The sequence below is a fragment of the Haemorhous mexicanus genome, chromosome 4, assembly GCF_027477595.1.
Source record: "Haemorhous mexicanus isolate bHaeMex1 chromosome 4, bHaeMex1.pri, whole genome shotgun sequence".
Classification (NCBI taxonomy): domain Eukaryota; kingdom Metazoa; phylum Chordata; class Aves; order Passeriformes; family Fringillidae; genus Haemorhous; species Haemorhous mexicanus.
Window position 1 is genome coordinate 29,239,989 of NC_082344.1, and position 19,826 is coordinate 29,259,814.

The 19,826-nt window shown below is 36.6% G+C and overlaps 1 protein-coding gene across 3 annotated transcripts in view; it reads right to left on the reverse strand.

Moving 5' to 3' along the window:
• Positions 1 to 19,826, reverse strand: part of TBCK (TBC1 domain containing kinase) — an 87,918-nt gene that overhangs the window by 53,223 nt on the left and 14,869 nt on the right. For all 3 annotated transcript variants that reach the window (XM_059844225.1, XM_059844223.1, XM_059844226.1), the window contains exons 4-16: positions 13,065 to 13,179; positions 11,471 to 11,544; positions 10,357 to 10,498; positions 9,811 to 9,871; positions 8,450 to 8,511; positions 7,639 to 7,700; positions 7,180 to 7,328; positions 6,083 to 6,221; positions 4,560 to 4,659; positions 2,639 to 2,688; positions 2,153 to 2,282; positions 1,240 to 1,338; positions 91 to 153 (exon numbers count right to left, since the gene is read on the reverse strand). In XM_059844225.1, the coding sequence (XP_059700208.1) occupies positions 91 to 153; positions 1,240 to 1,338; positions 2,153 to 2,282; positions 2,639 to 2,688; positions 4,560 to 4,659; positions 6,083 to 6,221; positions 7,180 to 7,328; positions 7,639 to 7,700; positions 8,450 to 8,511; positions 9,811 to 9,871; positions 10,357 to 10,498; positions 11,471 to 11,544; positions 13,065 to 13,179 (1,246 nt within the window). The remainder of the gene's footprint in view (positions 1 to 90; positions 154 to 1,239; positions 1,339 to 2,152; positions 2,283 to 2,638; positions 2,689 to 4,559; positions 4,660 to 6,082; positions 6,222 to 7,179; positions 7,329 to 7,638; positions 7,701 to 8,449; positions 8,512 to 9,810; positions 9,872 to 10,356; positions 10,499 to 11,470; positions 11,545 to 13,064; positions 13,180 to 19,826) is intronic.

Here is a 19,826-nt window from a genome sequence, read left to right on the forward strand (position 1 = left end):
TGTTGTTATCCACCACGAGTGCTGTGACAGGCAAGTGATGGGTGGGAAGGATCTTCAAGTGATAATATTTGGTAACAACACAGGACTTACTTGTCTGTCTGTAGGAATCGGTGTGTCTTTATCAATGGCATCATATTTTGCTTCTATGGCACCCTAAATGTGGAAGAAGAATTATTTGAATTTAGGAAGTCCTTGCCAACGTAAGTGCACATGACAATGTACATCGTGATATGAGAAGTTGACTGTTTTTGTTAGGAACTTCAGTTAGCAGAAGAACAGAAGATTCTGACAGGTAATTTCAACAAAACCATCTTTATTCTGTTATTAACTCAAAACATACAGACCTTCATATAGATCTCCTCAGCATGATCTTCAGTTGTTCATGAAGAAAGCTATGCACTTTGTAGTTTCCCATTTTCAAGTTAAGAGGTGCTCTCAGTTCTATTAACATGTCCATTTTAATGTTATGGGACAGGAAAACACTCCTATTGTATAGATGGCAAGTTGCTGAAGCATGAGAATTGACTAATTTCCTAATTTCCTAAGACTCAGGCTACAAGCCTGACCAGCAGTTTTTCTTCATCTTCCAAGCTTTTTTGTTAATTATATTATACGGTACTCAGAGGATCACATCCTAAGCTAAATCTCCTGAATAACCTAGGATGTGTTACCCCTAAGAATCTTAATGATCTGCTGCTGCAGGATTGCAAGCAAGGTAAATCCAAAGGTTGGGTAGTCCAGCCACTCTGTGAGAAGCCTTCATTTCTGGGAAATTCCATTGTCCCAAAGGACTGTATTTGATTGATTTATTCTCCATTTTTTCTGGGAAATGTATTGATTGGTAGGTGAGAAAAATACATTTCGTGTTTTCTCCTGTTTTGTTCATCTACTGCTGACTGGAGCAGAAGGATTGTCAACTGCATTTGTCAAAATATTAAAAATCAAAACAAAAAACCCTGGTTAATTACCAAATGTCAGGGTATTATTTTCCACTGAAAATAATAATCAAAATTTAAGGCAGTCAAGTTCACATATGCATTCTGAAATCAAATAACCTTACAGAAAAGAAGCAAGTTTGTCAGAACATCATCTTTATTTGCACAATTTTATGACTCATTTTGTTTGAAATTACAGCAACCTACCTGCTAGATCTTTAAACCCATTCCAGCTTCCTTGTCAACCCCATTCCTAATGCACTCCATTCCCAGTCAGTACTGGAACTTCTCCAAACACCCTTACCTCAACACCCAACAAGGCAGCCCAGGTTATGCCTCTCAGAAGGGGAGGGATGTCAATCCTGGCTTCTTTCCAAATTTGGTTTTTCTTGTATGGGTAGGCCTTCAAAGAGAAGAGATTAACCAGAAAAAAATTGTTATCACAAATGTAACTGAAACAATTCAAATCTCAAAACAGGGACAGTCTTCCTCCAAATGAAAACAGTGAATACAAGTTACACAAAAAGTAAATTTAATTCCTAACTGGAATGCCTGGATGAAGGACTACTTTTTGATCTTAAAATGTCCACTCCTTCTCATAAATGCATTCATGTGCTTTGGTATATACTGGATAGATCTACTAATCCAAATTTGTACTATGAACTTTTTCTTCATTTTATCTTTCTTTTCATAATATGTATCTATCTTGGTTTTATTAAACATTTCTAGTTTACCCTTGATAACGTGCATCAGCTCTCTCATTCTTAAACAGGAATCTATCTCTCTGCATATATGTAAATTAGGGGCTGCTATTTCTTTACCCAGTATAAATCTCACATTTATAACATGGCATTGCCATGTTTTCAAAAAGTTTATTGCTTGGAAATGCAGAAATGGTACAGGCATATTTATACCTATAATAGCTTAGTCTGTTATAAAATAATGGATGTAAAATTATTTTCATCAGTAAATAACCAGTATTAGCAACAGCTCTATTTCCATGTGGATACTTTAAGATCTACTTTTATATTCACCAGTACTAAGAATAATTTGTTCTATTTTTATTTTCAGTCTTATACTTCTGAAGGGTTTTTTTTCTTCCCCCTTTCCTACTGTGGTCTCTTGCACCTCTGCTTCCTTTTACAATTACTTGGTCTTTCAAAATCTTCCAATTAACAGACCAAATCCAATTATCCAGCATCACAAGGACTCCATACCTTCAACAGCCTGTCAAAGAGGACAATTCTATTTAGCTGGTACTCTGTGTCCCTCTCCCGGATGATCAGAGGAAGAGTAGCAGCTGCAGAGAGCTCATTGCTACTGTTGGAATGAGGTAAAGCTGGCTGGCTAGAAAAAAAAGGGTAGCAATAGTGAACAGCAAGAAAACCCAACCACTGAAAATAATTAATACTGCATGAAGCATTTCTTAGTCAGAAACAAGAATAAACGAGTAAGTTTGAATATTCAACACAAACAATTAATTTCCAGGACAGAGGCTAAGATCCTCTGTTTGGTATCAGGGTCTGAAGTACAGCATGTTTATCAGCTCTTGACTTTCAGAGCCAAACAGAAGAGACATGTTAGCTTTGCTTTTGGGAGGCAGTTGTGTCTGTATGCCATAGCTGTGCAGTGTGCCACTCAAATAAAACTAGTAACTCATAATTCAGTGTATTACAGATGCACCAATTTACACACATACTTACTCATCTTCAAGCAGTGGATAAAATGCTTCTCCACCAACATCCTTTAGTCTCTGAAAGGAGGAAGAAAAATAATTTGTTATCAGAATGCTGCTCAGAATTCAAGTGGAAATCTTAGTGGAATACAAAAACTATTAAATAGCAATTCATTTGTCAAATTCAGTAACTTGCTTTGAGACCTAAACATTAGCTCAGTCCTTTGCCAGCAATGAAGCATTTAGCCTTCAACACTAAAACCTTTTGGAAGTTTCAACACTAAAACTTCCTTTTGGAAGTCCTCCTGCCTAAAGAGATCCACAAACCTATTTCCATACAAAGAATAGTTTACAGGCACGATGGATTAATAGATCAATAGTATTACATTGTTCTTCTTTGTTTCCTCATTTTTCTACCTGGACTTCTATCCAAGTAGCTGCAAAGCAATTGCACAACTTGCTTTTATGGTTCTAATCAGGTCAGGAGTTATGCAAACTTGAATTCCTTTTAGGAAATACACTCAGCAAAGGTAGCAGACAAACATGGCTGGATTTTTGACTGAAGTTTTCAGACCTCTATTGGTGCATGATTAATGTTTAATGCCATGTTCCCTGCAGTGCTCTGTCTTGCAGTTCAGCCCTTAACCTGCAGGCACACAGCCTGCTCCTCTTGGGGCTGACAGAAGAGTGCACTCTCTGTTCACTCAGTACTCCTCCTCTTTTGATTATAAGCATCATACTCTACTCTACAAAAGGTGTCTGAAAAATTGCACGAGTTCAAAAACTTATTTCAACTAACACTGCAAGGTTCAGTCTTGCATCTTCCACAAAATGAAATTTCAGTATACAATTATTTCTTGCTGCACTTATAGAAGTAGGCAGCAATACCCAAAATTACAGATCAAAATGTTTTAAAAAAGCCTTGAAAAACTGCCCTCTAGTGAGAACAACAGCAGAAGCTGCAGTGTGTATTATGTTTAAAATAGATGTTGCCTATTTTTAACCTGCCTCACAAGCCCCACTGATCTACTGAAGAAAATAACCCCATTCTTTGGTCTGCCTTGATGCATTTGTGTGAAGCAAAGTTCTACTGAAGAAATGTGTTTACACAGTATTTCACACACTACCTCCAATATTAAGGTGGCAGAGTCAGGAGTCACCTTCTTTTTTGTCCTAACCCCTGTATTATGAAAAGGGTTTTTCAAAAAAACCTGACAGAACTGAATTTGCTACTATAAAAAAGCAAGCTGCAAACAGGGCAGCATAGGTTCCCAATATGACAGCAATAAAGCTCTACAAGAGCAAAGACATATAAACAATTAAAACATTTCAGTGATATATACAGTAAATCTTGTAACTGAGCATTACATCAAGCCAAATCATGAGTTGCCATGAGCTGATTTTCCCAATGAAGATGTAAGAAAACTGCATTACAGCATTTTTGCAAAATGCTTCGAAGAGACCTTTTGAAAAAGCCATTTCATGCCATGAATTCCAAAAATTAATAATCAACTAGCAGAAAATTGGTATCCAATGTTAAGTATAAAGCTTTGGAGGAGCTGAAACTGAAATGAATTGGTTTACTTTTGGGTAATGTGAGCCATTGACAGACAGTAATTAAAGCATACAGAAGACATTCCCCGAGCAAATAGTTGTAGCAATTGTGGAGAATACCAAGTGGTACAGAACAATTTGCACTACACTGGAACAAAGCAGGTAACAGAAAAAGGAAAGGGAGGGACAGAAGACAAATCAAATTTACTAAGCTTTTGCAGGCAAAACAATTTAACAGCACAAACCAGAATCTGACTTGGACACTAAGAAGTGTTCTCTTGGAATTAGTGACACTTCCATTGGTAGAAACAGCAGTAGGAGCTGCTGTTACATATTCCCTTTAAACAATTGTTTCTGCAGAGAAGAAAGTAAGAAATGCACACTATCACTCTTACGTTTCGGAGCTGGCACAGAGACAAAGTCACAGTTGTGTCATCTAGGAGGGAACTTCTATCTCGTCCTTGCCCAAAGCTCTCACCATCTTCTAATAAAAAGCTTCAAAAACAAGAACAACAAAAAAATCACGTCACTTTATAACATAGGACTTGAGCTAGGAAAAAAAAATCTCTTACATCAAGAAGTTTCCTCTTTAAAACAAAGTATAGGTCTTAGAAGTATACTGTATTGACTCTGCATGGCATGAAATCTGCTATCAAGGGAAGGTACAATCACCTTAAGTTATTCAGACAGCTTCTTCTGTAAAATGGCATATTTCAGGTTTTCTTTAACTTTGCTTTGCACATAAAGAAAGAGTTATGAGATATGGGATTAATAACCCCTTTTATTCCTTGCTCTTGCACAGAACAGACCTGTCATTTACTGTGAAAAGCAAAAATAAAATATTATTATCATATGAAAGGCAGTTCCCATCATGACAAAAAACCCCAAGTGAAAGTCTGACCTTTTCTGTTGCAGTCCATCTAAGGATACAAATGTATCCAAGATAATGGAAAATTTCTGTATGCACTATTATGATATTTTTAAAGTAGACCACATGAAACTGATTTTCATAATTTAACCTAGCATTCTCAGTGTAACTTAGAGATAGACTGCATTTTTGAAATTAACTCCTCATCTTTAAGATGGACAGTATGGTGGAAAATATTTGTCCCTCAAAACTGAAAAGCATCTGTATTCACCTACGGGCAAAGAAATAAGCAACCCCTCAAAAATCTCACACTAATTTTGATACCAAAATAACACTTAAATCTATTTCCACCATTTTTCTTTTGAAAGATATTGCATTTTGGCTGTACACACTCTTCTTCTGGTTTTTAAACACAGAAACAGTAAATTGATATATATGGGCACCTAATTATGCCATTAAGATCAGATCATAGGATTAAAACATCATAATGTTCTACATAAAATTGCAACATGTGCAGCAGTAAGATAAAAGTAGCAATCACTAAAATGCTGTTGCAGAGTTCTAAATCATAAAACAAAGCATTTTGGGAAAAAAGTAACTAGCTAATCTGCTGAATAATTGAGTTCTCCATTCAGTGCTGCTGCTCTGTGAAAGGGAATTCAGAATGTGAGAATTCGCTACATAACATATTAAATTAAATTACAAATATCCCTCTGAAGCACAGTGAGACATTATTAGTAAAACTTAATACTATTGGAAAGTGCACAAAATTTAGGGACTCCCATTACAGTATTTTGCACTTCACCAGCATCTTTTCAAATTTCAGAAAGCAATAGGCAGGAGACAGATACAAGCCTTAAACTGGATAAGAGGGGAAGTGACAATTTCCTTCTGTTCAAGAATGCCATTTTCAGTGTTTTCACATGTACAGGTATTTAAACTAAGTATGTTCTCGCAATCACTAGTGTTTTCCTTCCTTCCTTCCTTCCTTTCCATCCATCCATCCATCCCCCTCTCTCTCTCTCCTTAAAAGTGCTTCCCCACCCTTACTTGGGAAGTGTGCAGACTGGTGGCTTTGATCGAATTATTTCCTTGTTGACAAGCTCTTTCTCCAAGTCTCCTCCAGCCAAACACCAGAGATAATAAACCTCTTCAACTGATCTTTCAGCTAGGTAATCATCATCTTCATCTGTTGGGAGAAATGACACAAAAATAAATTACAGCCTTTTAGGTAGTTTGTATTTCTTTCTACAACTCTAAACACATACTTGTGTTTAGAGTTGTAGAAAGTTGAAAAAAAAATTATTCTGTTTGAAAGGTCATAACCTTAATGTCAAGTTAGAGGAAAAGTGACCTTTCCTTTGCAAGTGCTCTTTAAGGAGATTTAAGGAAAGCAGTCATTAAAAATGCAGATATTTCTGTAGTTTGCCATGAACCCCTCACATGAATACATTGAGTCTAGACTTTTGCTTCCTGTGTGTTTTTAAACAAAACAAAACAGTGTTTTGTGCATAGCACAAATACTTAAAATAAGAAACAAGTGATTCCTACTGTGAAGTTATAAATCTCTCTTCCCTTCACATACCACACTCATTCTAGCAAAGCAAAAAAATCTTTGTCCAGATGAGATTTTCTAAACATTTCTAAGTTCATAAGAAAAAAACTAATCAGGATTTAAGAGCCATAGCATTTTCAACATACTGTGGTTTAAAGCTTCGAACTTTATTCTTTTAGTCCAGAATGTGACCCCTTTCACAAAGACTTTGCTTTCCAGTACTTCCAAAAATCATTTTATGTTATGATCTAGCAGAATTCAATTATCAATAGCAGAAAAATAATTATCTTCTACATGCATGTGTCCAAATTCTGAAGGCAAAAGATAACACTGCTTTTGCAACATGAACTTGAATACTAATGTTATTTTTTTCCCCTGAGTTTGAAGCATAAAATTAAGAGTTGACTGTTTTGGCTTGCAGACATCCCTCAAAACATGTTTGTTCATGTCTCCCTCAATTAAACAACTTATTGCATTAATCTAGTGTTGTAACATTTAACAGTCTCTGTCAATAATTTGTTGGAGAGAAAATGTAATAGCACTTTATTTTCCTTCCCCCTCCAATGATAATTATCCCACTACCTGCTTTTACCTTTACATAACTGACTTATGTCTTCAGGCAGTGTTAAATTGGCACACCTTGGAGAAGATGAGAACAGACCAGCAGGTTTGTGGAAGGGAGGATATAGTGAGGATACTTCACTGAACAAACTGTCATGTAGCAATTCCTCTGGAGTTGGCCTTAAATTAAGAGAAGAGGATAAAACAATTAAAACAAAGTACTCCCAAAAATGTTACATTTCAGCAAAAAATGTCCCCAGTAATGAATATTAGCAAGTTATTTTAAATTATATGCAGCACAACATACTAGTTTGTTTACAGCCCAAATTCAGACCTCTAATTCTTCTCTTTTAATCACTGAAAAGCACAAAACTGAGAATTTCTTACAGATAGCCCAAATGTCAGTATTCCAAAAAAAAGGTTCAGCAACAGTTTTTCTAATTTCACAGTAACCCACAGAGATCACCAGGCCCTTGGACTGAACACTTGCCTCTTAGAAGGCTGGAACGTAAGGCATTTCTTCAGTAGAGCTGTGATATTTTCAGAAAGGTCCTGGAACATAAGAAAATATGGAGGAGGTCTGTTTATTACTGTCTTAATTCAGCAAGTCACTTGGCTCATACTTAACTTTTAACATACAGGATATTCCTTTGAGGGCAATAAAATTTCACACCTACGCACATGAGGTTGGCCATGTGAGACCAAAATTCTGGGGAAGCAATTCTTCTCACCTCCCAATCCTACATTTGATTTAGTGGAAAAAAATCTGAAAAATGTGCAATGTATGCAGCCTTTTACTTATTTTTTAATTTAGATATTCTGTACCCTGCTGGAAACAATGCAGTGCCTGGCCACATCCTTCTGCTAACAATCAGAACTCTTTCATATAATGTCTCAAAATATACAGGCACTAAGATTCAGTAATCATTTTTGTGGGTAAGGAAAAGTTGAACTATATAAATCTACACTATCAGAATCTGTGAAGTGGACCAGCTGGAGGACATAATTTCTGGAAGAAAAATACTTAATCACCAAAACTTTAAAGGAAATTTATAGCTTACTAAACTACTCAGAGAGCATTAACAGTTACTGAGACTGACAGCAATTTTAAGAAAGAATATTACTAGTGCTGGCTATTTGAAAGGATCTTAGACATGTAGTTATGACTTCAAAATTTTTCATCACACTGCAATACAGTAACTGACCGAATGAATTTAGAAAATAAATATGTAAAATACTATGCAGCAATAATAAAATATTCTGGGTAAGACAGCATGGAAGAGCAAATGAGTCTCACAAACCTTAATAATATCAAGGCAACCATGTTCTTCAGCCAATACAGTTACAATATCATCTACACAGCCTTTGGAAAACAAACAGAACAATAAAAAGTTAAAGATTATTAATAGAGTGATACCAATTAAACAGGATAACAGATAAAAGTCCACTCAAATAAAAAGCACTTAATGTTGGCTTTTTACTGATGCTGCCACATCACTTGAAAGTGAATTATCAAAATCAGAAATGAAAATTAGTATAACCTATGCAGACAGAAGCTAGCAAAGTTAAGTAACACATCTAAGATAACAGTGAATATCTATTTACAGGTCTAGTCCAGCCTGTCAGTCTCTGCCAAATAAAGTAAAACAGTCTTTCAACTTATAAATAAAAAAATTAAAATGAATCCTTGGAAGAACTTAAGGGTACCTACATGAAACTTGAAATAATTTTTGCCTCTGTTGCTCCTTGCAAATAATACAAGCAGTATTTTAGAACTTCCTGTGACTCCTTTATTGAACAAATAATTCCCAAGTCAGGACATGAATGCTTTTCAGTGGATAAACCAATAACTTGAATTCAGATTGAAGTGTATGGAGATGCCTTAGGAAGCCTTGTTACCAAATCCCCAAAACAGTCAGAATTTCAGCACTCAAGAACTAGCTGCTGAATGAAAAAGATATTTCTCCTGAGAGCAATTAATTTTAGCAGTATTGCTGTTTGCTCTTGATAATAATAACTTACTGCTAAGGCTTCAAACTGCAAACTCATGCCTTTCCTCTTCCCACGGTTTATACATAAACACCACCAAAAACCAAGTTTTAAAATCTGCAAGGATAGTCCCACTACCTGACTCATCTACATTAAGCCAAAATTCCACTTGTACAGTGATGTTTTATCGTTTAAAGGTGAAACCAGAGACAAAAGCTTCAGTTCACTAAAACACTTTTCATCTCTCTTTATTTTTGTCTTCCTATTTGAGTCCTGCTTCTCCCTGCTTGGCCATTACTACACAGGCACTGTAGGGGATAGTTTCCTTCAGTGTCATCAATTCCTAACTCATTTCAGAAACTTCCTGCAACATAAACCAACAAATACCCATGAAAACGATCATCATTCTTGAGGATGTTTTCTTGTCTTTAATTTTTCTTTAATAGTTTGCCCTTACTCTAATATACTGCCAGCTTTTCCCAAGTTTTTTCCTGGCATCCAGCTCCATACTTGCCCTAGAGAAGCAACATGCTACAAATGCCTATATAAATCTGCAGATGAAAGATGACAAAGGTAAAGTGCTTTAGGAGTGAGCATCATAAGCTGATTAGTCTATAAAGCTCTAATCATAGAGCTACTTGGAAATTTGAAAAATTGATTTTGTGCTACTTACCTAACATAAGTATAAATTTCAATCTTTCTGCTATCTCCAAACTCTGAAATAATTTTCTCCCCTAAAAAATAACAAAGCCAAATTACACTTGAATTTGAAAGAAACAGCTACTACATGAAAATATTTAGATAACATTTTATGCCATCTTTATACAAAACCAGTGAAATAAGCTTTCACATACGAATTTTAGACATATCAAAACTATATGTGAGAACAAAAAACCTTATTTACCCCAACTATGGCAGAAACAGTTTCACATCATGATACAGCAAAAATGTTTCATTGATAACTTCTCTTAAATGGAACTGCCTTGCAGTCAAATTCTTGTGGCTCCACAAGTAACTATCCTTCATGGTTAGCACATATACCAAACATCCTACACACCAAAATGCATCCTATTCCGTGAACCAGGTAGGAATGCCAAAATATTCTGATATTTGGGCTTGAGTGATGGGCAGGGTGTCATTAACCCCACAGTCAAGAGCAATCAAGTTAATGAAACTATTTCCCCAGAGTCAAAATCAAGAGAATTATTCTTTTACATACCACACACAGCTCAAATAGTATTATACCAAGAGACCACAGATCTGATTTAGGGCCAGAAGGCAGAGGCTTCTCACACTGGGTGTGATCACTTGGTTTGCCTATTCCCTGTGCAATTACTTCAGGTGCCAGATATGATGGGTACCTAGAAAGATACAGAAACATTAGATACTATCCTTCTGTCCAAAAAGTGTGACTTCCCATTACACAATCAGAATAATTTGGCATTCTGAGAAACCAGAATACTGCCTATTTTACTCAGTCAAAATCTACACATTAAAGCAAAATTTCACTCCAGAATAGTGTTTGCTACAGAAAAGGTCAAATCCCAATCACTAGCTCTGTTGTTTCGTGAAAGGAAACCTCAGCTTTCAAAGTGGTGGATTTACATGTCTTAGGGAAAACAGAGATTGAGTTTCAGCATTAGGATATTAAATAAGTGTGTCCTAGGCTCATACTTTGAGATGGTAGCAGTAGGTTTTCACTGATAATGTGTTCCCATCAAATAACTTCTGAATTTGCAAGAAAAAGTAAGAAAAAATGTTAAGGACCTATATTACCTTCTACTAGATGATTTTAAAATAATATTATCACTTTTCTTTTTGTCAACACTTCAGTATAATACCTAAAAAGTATGCAATCATGTTTTGAAAGGAAACATCAGCTCAGTACTTAATTTGAAAACATTATGACACCTCAAAAAACCAAAACAGACAAAAAACCCTCTGCAACAAAGCAGTGGTTTGTAATACAGTATGATCCCTTGAAAATAAATCATAAAATTATAAAGAGACAGAAACCTTACATTGGTGGGCAACAGCAAAGCACTGATTGTGCATTTTCCTAAATTTGAAATTAGGAATCCAAGTCATAGGGAATATTAGTATCTGAAGGCAAATCTAGGGAATAAAGACTGACTGAATAAAGGGAATCACAGAGTTAGGCTTACATGCTGGCATGGTACCCATTCTCTATTTTTCACTCATCTCACCTAGCCAGATGACAACCTCTTTAGTGACATTATCGGAAGCCTCTGTATAAGGGGTGCTCGAAACACAATTTACTTCCTGAAAAATTAAGTCTCTGATATATTTGTATTGTGTAGCTACATCCTTACCCTATAGGAAAATCAACATCAACACCTTGAGCAGTCATATGGTAGAGTCCAAATTTAGCCAACTTCACATGTCCCTGCAAAGGGAAAAATGAATTATGAAGAGCAGCAGAATCCAACACTGGAAGAATCTGTGTTTAAATTTAAAAAGTTAAAAACAAAATTTAAAAATAATTTCAAACTGTATTAGCTGTCAGAGGACAGCAACCTATAAAAAGCACCTTCTTACATTTTTGCCTCATCTCTTATGCAGAAGTGCATTGCAAGTTAAAGAGGTGTTTATTTCTAATGCTTTTATTCTCAAGAGTATTAAGTAAATCACTTTAAGAGTATTAAGTAAATCACTTTGTTTGGAACACATCAGAACATTTTAAGTTACAGTAGTATTTTCAGTAAATTAAAAAGGCTTGAATACTCCACTGAACATTTTTTCTGTTTGGAAACTGTTCAAAATCCTGTTTAACTCCTAGAACTCCCTAAACATAAATAACGAATATTGCCACAACTCTTCCATTTACCCAGCCTTGCAGATGTCCCATCAATTCATTACCATCTTCCTCTCCTTAACAGTATCAATACGTATTTTAAACAAACAGTTTTTCCAGGTAATTTCTTTTTATGTGTGAAGACAGAAAGCTAACACCAAAACAACAAAAAATTAGGCACAGAAGTTAAACTGAGGCCTTATTTCTGCTGAATATTGAATTACACTCAGCCAGCCTCCAGATGGTGCAACAGAGAAGGCTACATCAGAAAGCTTTCAAAGGGCAGGGGGGAGCTTAGAAGTTTATTGTCTCAAAGCCCTCTTCTGTTCTTTTACTGATTTTAGGAGTATCTTAAAATCCTAGAGTACTTTTGCATGTTACAGCATTATTATGATTTTCATTTGTTTACAAGCATATAAAAATATATGTATTCCTTATTTTTGGTGTTTATTTTTTTTGTCCTCTTCTTTCTTTGCCTTTCAAGGGGAGAATCTAGTTATTCTGCCAAAACTGGGTAAAAAAGTATTGATAGAGTAGTTATGCAGATAGGTCAAACTCTTTAGCTGTTGGTTCTGATGAAGGAACTGCTCTGAGGACAACAGCAGCTATTAATTTCTCTCAGTTTTTACGACCAGAAATTGTATTCCTCTCTGCCAACTCAATAGTCCTTGGACAGAATTGACAGATACTTAAATTTGAATAAATTACCATGAACAAAAAAATATCTCGGTATCTTAAAAGGCAAGTATCATATCATCATGGAACACAAGAAATATTAGTGACATTAATTAACCATAAAGAAGTATTCTTCTATTCAAATAGTAGGAAGGAGGAATTACTTACCTTGTAAGTAATTAATGATGACAAATTGGCTTAGATTACCTCACTGAGAAGGGACAAAAAGTGTGGCTTCGGATAGAACAGAAAAATAAATTTGGCAATACATTTGAAACTTAGCAAATGAGGGGAAATTGTAGTTTAAAAAAATAAAACAAACTTCCAGATCTGCAATTTTTTTCCCCAATGAAAGGACTGTGACTGTCCAGTCTCCATGTATGACACAGCACTTGTTAGCAGCAAACAAACCCATAGATTTATTCCTGTAGCTGTACCTTTCGATCCAAGAGGATATTGCAAGGGGAGAGTGCTCGGTGGACCATTCCATGCTTATTCATATATTGCAAACCTTGCAAAACCTCATATGCTATGCATAAGATCCTTGAAGAACTGGAAAAAAACCAAACAAAGCAACAACATGTTACAGTGAATGTTTCCTTTTTAATCTGTAAAAATGCAGTGCTCCACAGCTATTCCAAACAAAAGTGAGACATTTACAATTCCAGAACAGTTAAAGGATCAGCATTGAGTATGGTGGGGTATGTTCAGTGCCATACACACATCACCTCAAAATCCCACAACAAGGTTTCTTCACCCTGAACTGCTCCTTGGGAGTGTAGAAAATGCTGACAAAGTGTAAAACACTCTCTTCAACAGAAACTCAACTCTCCCTTATTTTTATTTGCTCTTCTTAAGTCTCCTGCTGATATTCATAAAAAAATTCACCTGAACAAAATGTTTTCAAAACTCAGATAGTAACTAGAGTTTATTCAGAAGACACCAAAAAGGCCAAACTAGATCATACCTACAGTCTTCAGTCATTCCAAAATCTAAAATAAGAAAAGAAAAAAAAAAAAAGGCAGAAATCTGCACTTTCAGCACATGTTGTTTTACAGCCTTGGGAGTAACAACCTTACCATCTTTGTAGAGAAACAACAAAACATTTTGCCATAGCTATGTATTTTGACAAAAGTTACCATTTCCTCCATAGACTGACAGCCTTGAAGAGGAGTTTCTGTGAATAACTGATCAGGAATTTGTACAGATCACCATAACAGGCTTCCAAAGTTCACTCTAAATAGGAATAAAAGGCACAGTTCTTATGTCACCTAGAGAGATTCCATTTAACTTTCTATTCTTCCTCATTCTGTCCACTCCCCCTCAGCCATTTCAGGTCTTTTTGATAACTTTTCCTCTGCAGGCACTGGTTTACACAACATACAAAAATCAAAGTATATCTACTTATGAAGACTTAACTTTACATTCCAATTTTCTTTTTTTTTTTAATTCCTTGTTAAAGAATAACATACAACAGCATTCTGGAGGATATTCAACCCCTTCTCTTGCTTAAAAAACTTGTGCAACAGCAAAATGAGAAAGAGTATTTCAGACTGATGACAGTGACAAGCCAACTATCTGACTATACACCAAAATTAATTTATTTATTCAACTTCATCAGCTGCTATTCATACCTGATGGAATGGCAAAAATTTGTCTTATAAGTATAAATAGCAAGATTTTGACAAAAGCCACACTTACAAAAATTCTGAGACCAGTGTAACACAGAAATACTGCAAAAAGCCATGACTAAGTTACCCTGCATGGAGCTATTCTCTATATCCTCCCCTTTTTCCTAGAAGAGCTCTGTACTAATTCATAATAGTTGTGAATATATACTTTAAAGATAAATTTTAAGCACAAGTGGTATCTATTCTAATATATGTCCATACTGCTGTATCTTAGGTTACAGTATTTGAAAATGATTCTCAAGGTCTTAGCAATTTGATCAAAAACCTCATGGCTAATAACCAAAAAACCAGAACAAAACCCCACAGCCATCTAGCTCCTCCCACCCACAAGTTAAATACTACACCACAGCATCAGACCCAATTAGCTGTGTACCTTTCCTCTCAGTCGTTCTTGGGCAGAGATATGAATGTAGTAAAAAAAATTCCAAGCCTTCAGCTTTCTTGTACATTTTTTTGCCTTCAATGCAAATACTAGTTATAATGGTGGCAAACAGAATCCCCTCTCTCATTTTCTGCTCAGTTTTGCAAAACAAGACATGAAAAATAAATGATGGAGTATTTATGTTTCCAGTAAGGAAGCAATTGCACGTAAACAATTAGTACATCATGAGGTATTCTAGCCTAAAAATTGTTTCACTGTGTTAAAAAGTAAAAGTAAATATGGAATATTAAAAAAAACAGAAGTAATTATTAATAAAAGTGAAATTTGATGGCTGTTTGCTGGAGACAGGCAGTGTGCTCTGCTGGCACCAGAGGGCCTCAGGCACCCATTTATTCTCCATGTTCTCTTGCAATTCATTAAAAAAACACCACAGAACCCAGGCAAATACATTAAAATGCTGCTTTGGGATTCTTTGCTCTTTAAGATAAACCCTTCATGCCATTACAACGATCAGGAACACACAAGTGGTAACTATTTTTCAATGTGCATTCAATGCTCAGGGACTCTTGGACTCTTGATGCCATCCTGCTGGGCAGAAGTGTTGAGCCAAGTAGCTCCCACTGGTCCTTCAGCAGAGAAGGAACTCTGTATACCAAGCTCTGCATTGTGCTGCTGCACCTTGTGTAGCTCTTATTTGTTAGGGAAAATGCACTGTGTGGTTACAACCCATGAGATTTGCATTTAGTTCCAAAGGGCCTGACAACTACACTCACTGCTGTTATAAAGCCCAAGAGATTTCTCTCCTTTATACTCCCCAAGGCCAAGCTCAGCAGATGTCCCCAGCCTCACCAGAGATCACTACCAAGGCTGTCCCCTTGCCTCAGTGGGTCTCAGCTCCACCCCAGTTTCTACAGCCACTGTCAACACCCCAAGCATTGCATCAGACTTCAGCAAGTGCAGAAGGTACATTCAAAAAGCCACTTCCAGGCTGCAGTGTAACTTGACTTTTTAAAAGCCCCTCTAAATTGCTCTACATGAGGAGTGTTGGTGGGAAGCTCTGAGCAGATTCGGAAACTTTTTTGCCAATTAGCTGGTAGTCTGTTTTTCAATAGACTAGTTTCTGTTGAACTACAATAAATGTAGCTCTGTTTAACTACTGGGCCTCTTGAACTGAAGAGGTATCAGCACCCTCATTTAGAAAAAGAATAAAAAAAAAAAAACCCAACAAAAAAACAACAGCAAAAGCGCTAGAAACAACACAGGAGATGAAGTGGCCAAATTAAGTGTGACAGCTTTGACACCAATCACACCATGGACCTAAGGAGGGCCATAATGGCAGCTGTGTGCCATGAAGCAGCCTCTTCATCTCAGCAGCTGATGATCATGGTTGTGACTTCACATTACAGTAAAACAAATCACTCCCCTGCTTAAAGCAATACTCTAGGATGCAGCAAGTAAAAGCAAAAGCATGAGATGCACTGGAGTTTCCTAGCTCTTCCAAAAAGACTTGTTTTAAGGTTACTTTCGTCTCCACCAGCAAGAAAAGAAACAGAAGTGTCTCTGCAAAAGAAAAACGCGTTCAAGAAGCTGTCTACATTTTAATCCTCAGTCTGGATACCAAAAAAATCTATTCAGCTGTAGCCTCATCAACCAGGCCTCTGAAGAGGGGTTCTCTTCAACAGAAAGGATTGCACACAGGTAAAAAAATCAAACTGGTTAAATTTAATGATTGTCCTAGTTTGGAGAAGAACTAGCCATGAAAAGAGGTCATTTGTTGTTACTTCATATTAGGAATCATGAATTAAAAGGCTGTAAGGATTAAAACCAATACCAGATTTGGGGCATATAACTGGAATGCATAGAAAAGGAAGCCCTAAGGAAAACTGTATTCCCCCCTCAGATCCATTCTGTAAGTAGGACAAGGAAAAAAATATCTCTACAAGTTGATATGAGCAAGTTCAGCCAACAGCACAAAACCCAGCATGGTTAAGAGAGGCATGTGCATGGCATTTGTGGGTGGAAAGAGAAGGGAAGTCGACTTAAAAACCCACAAAAAGGAGGATTGTTTTATTACCTCCAGAACTTGTCAGACCAAAAGCTATACCAGACAAATGAGTAATTTCCACACTGTAATAGTACACAGGTGGCTGCATTGTGCCTTCACCAAAAACATTAACTTTTCCACTTAGCAGCCAGCCTGATCTCCAGTCTATTGAATTCTTACTGTTAAGGACACGAAAACATTTTCTGGAAGTTTATTCAGGAATAATAAACCTAACCTGTCAGGAAACAGATGGTCCAGCAGAGTTTCAATCTCTTGTGGTTCTGCAAACCAACTGATGAAATAATCTGATTGCTTAGGAGACTTGTTACTTTTTGGATTCAGACAGGTTGGGTGGGGAAGAAAAGCTTCTTAGTGCACCCACTACACTCCCTGATCAAAATGAGAACAGCTTCTGGGCCAGGGTGAAAGGGAAAGTACTAGAAGAAATAGGCATACCCAGAGTGTTACCTTTTTAGCAGAGAAAGTGAGCAAAATGGATTATCAGGAACCAAGTGAAGACAATAAGCCCTGAAAACAATCAGGGGACTGGAGAGCTAAGAGTGAGCATACTCACCCAGTAGTGACTGAGCAGTACCTGGGAAGAAACAGCTGAGAAGAACTGCCCAAGTCACAGGTCAACATAAACACATGACCAAACAAAAGAATTGCTTTATTTAGAAATCCAAAGCTTTATGACAAAAATGTGGTATGCTGAATTCCTGCTAAAATAACCCCAACAATATTACCTATATATTATTCAGTTTAGGTGGCTATTTTTCAACTTATGGTTTGTGATTAATGGGAGTGGTAATGCAGCTGCTTGTAGATGTGGGAACTGGACTCCAAGATAGACTGCTCTAGGAACAATTTATTGCAATTAATTATTTCCATTTTAGACAAAATTACTGGTCTTCCAAATCCTAAAAACAGTCATATTAGCTCAGACCAAAAATTATTTCAGACCACTATACTTTCTCCAAAACAAAACAAAACAAAAAAAACAACAAACAAACAAAAAAAAAGGCAGATGCCTAGGAAAAAAGGGAATACAGAGCAAGCACATATGATTTTTTTTTTTTAATATTTTCCTGGCTTCCAACTTCCTCTAATCCAAGATTTCTTCTGGGTGAAAGAAAAGTTTGCCTCCTAAGCATCATGTCTGGTAATATCATCTACTAGATCCTGTGGCATTCCACACCCATCAAGAATTCTGTTGGTAAAATCGCCTTGCTATTTTATCATTGCTCAAGTCTGGAGCAGGAAAAGCAGGAAAAATGCATTTGACAGCCAGCAGCATGGTAGTTGCTGCATATACCACAGACTGCTGAAGGGAAAATAAAAACTACTTTATGCATGATATATTGAATACTGAAGAACAAGAGGACTGCATATCACACAGCTGGAAATCAGAGATGTGTGGGGTCAGGAGGCTTAACGTATTAAACTGTCTGAAAAAAAAATTCCAGCGTGAGAAAAGAAACAATGAAGTGAATATCCAGCATTCATGTCAATATCATGGAAGTTACAGGTTCACACAAGTTTCTTTCTCTCCAGTTTAAAGGAAAATCAATGCCAATCCACACACAAATTCACTCCACTATCTTTAAGAGAAGTGCATTCATGCATTAACTGGAAAGACATATTCTCCATCTTTTGTCAGTGCTACAGTAAAATTGTTTATTATGAAGAGTAATTGGGTATCTCAAAAGATCTGTCTTCTTACTGTGTCCTGTCCTACCTTCTAGACTACATCACCTCCCCTTCAGATACAGAGGCAGCTGTTACAAGGTAGGTAATCAGTACATAGTGATTGTGCTGGTTTTGCAATCATTAATTTCTGGTGAAGAATGTGGGCATCAATCCCACTATCCCTCATAGGTGCACTGGCATCTGGCCAGTGTAAACCCATAACGTTTATGTACCTGTGCAGCAGGACAGGAGCAAAAACAGCAGGCTGGAGCAAAATGAAGGCAGGAGCAAAATTTTGAGGAAAGGATAAAAATTCCTGGCTGTTACAAATATATTTGTGGTATTTTTAACTAGTTACGGCCAGCTGTAAATTTAATTTCCTTTTATGCTTTTTTATCAGTCAACACAGAGCTCCCAATCCAGTTTTCAGAAGGAAGAAAGCTGTGCCTGGAAAGTACATTCAGTACTTAATGGATATTTTGAATAAGAATGTTTCATCAAGTGAAGTGAACAGAGGCCCTAGCAGAATCTGAAAACAAAATAGGACTGGTATCAGAAAGCAAGCCTCCTCATCATCTGCTTAACTGCACAGAGTCCTGTAATTTTGTAGGCACTGGAGATGTGTATGTGGATTAGCACTGAGTCATGTTTATTCAGTGCAGTGGCAATTTAAGGAAAGAAGAAATTGATAACAAAAACTGGAACCAGAATCATTTTGACTTCTCTTAGGAAGGCAGAGCAAGACCAAACAGAGTAAGAGTATGCTAATGATACCGTGTTTCTGAGTTTCTCTTTCCTCAGATTTACAGTTCACAGGTACATACACTGCAATGCATGCTTAAATAAGCCCTTTATTAAATCTGTGCATCTTGTTCTAACATTGCATATTCCTGTAAAAAGTAAACTGTAAAGGAAGAGAACCTCAACAAGCAGGAGTCTTAAGAAGCTTGTAGCACTAATACACAGGAGTGAAAACATGGGTTCCTCTCCCAAAGCAGAGTGTCAGACAGGGTCTGCCCTGAGGAAGCACACCAGAGCAACACAAACCAGCAACATCATCAATCACCATCCCTGAACTTGTGAAACTAATATACATTTGGAATCCAGGAAGGAGATTCATCACAAAAAATTGCATCTGTTCAAAGTGAAAGGGAACCAGGTTGTGAACAGATGTAATGTTTCTGAACTCATAAAAGTGACAATATTTCAATACAAGCAAAACTATAAAACAAAGAAAATGATATTTGCAGTTAGTTCCATTACTGCCAACAATGTGGATAGACTGGTTAGAAGTGGTGTGGCCAAATGGTTCAGCAAAGGATAAAGTTTGGGTATAATCCCAGCTGAGACAATCACTACGTTGACCTCAAGAAAGCCATCTGACCTCCTTATT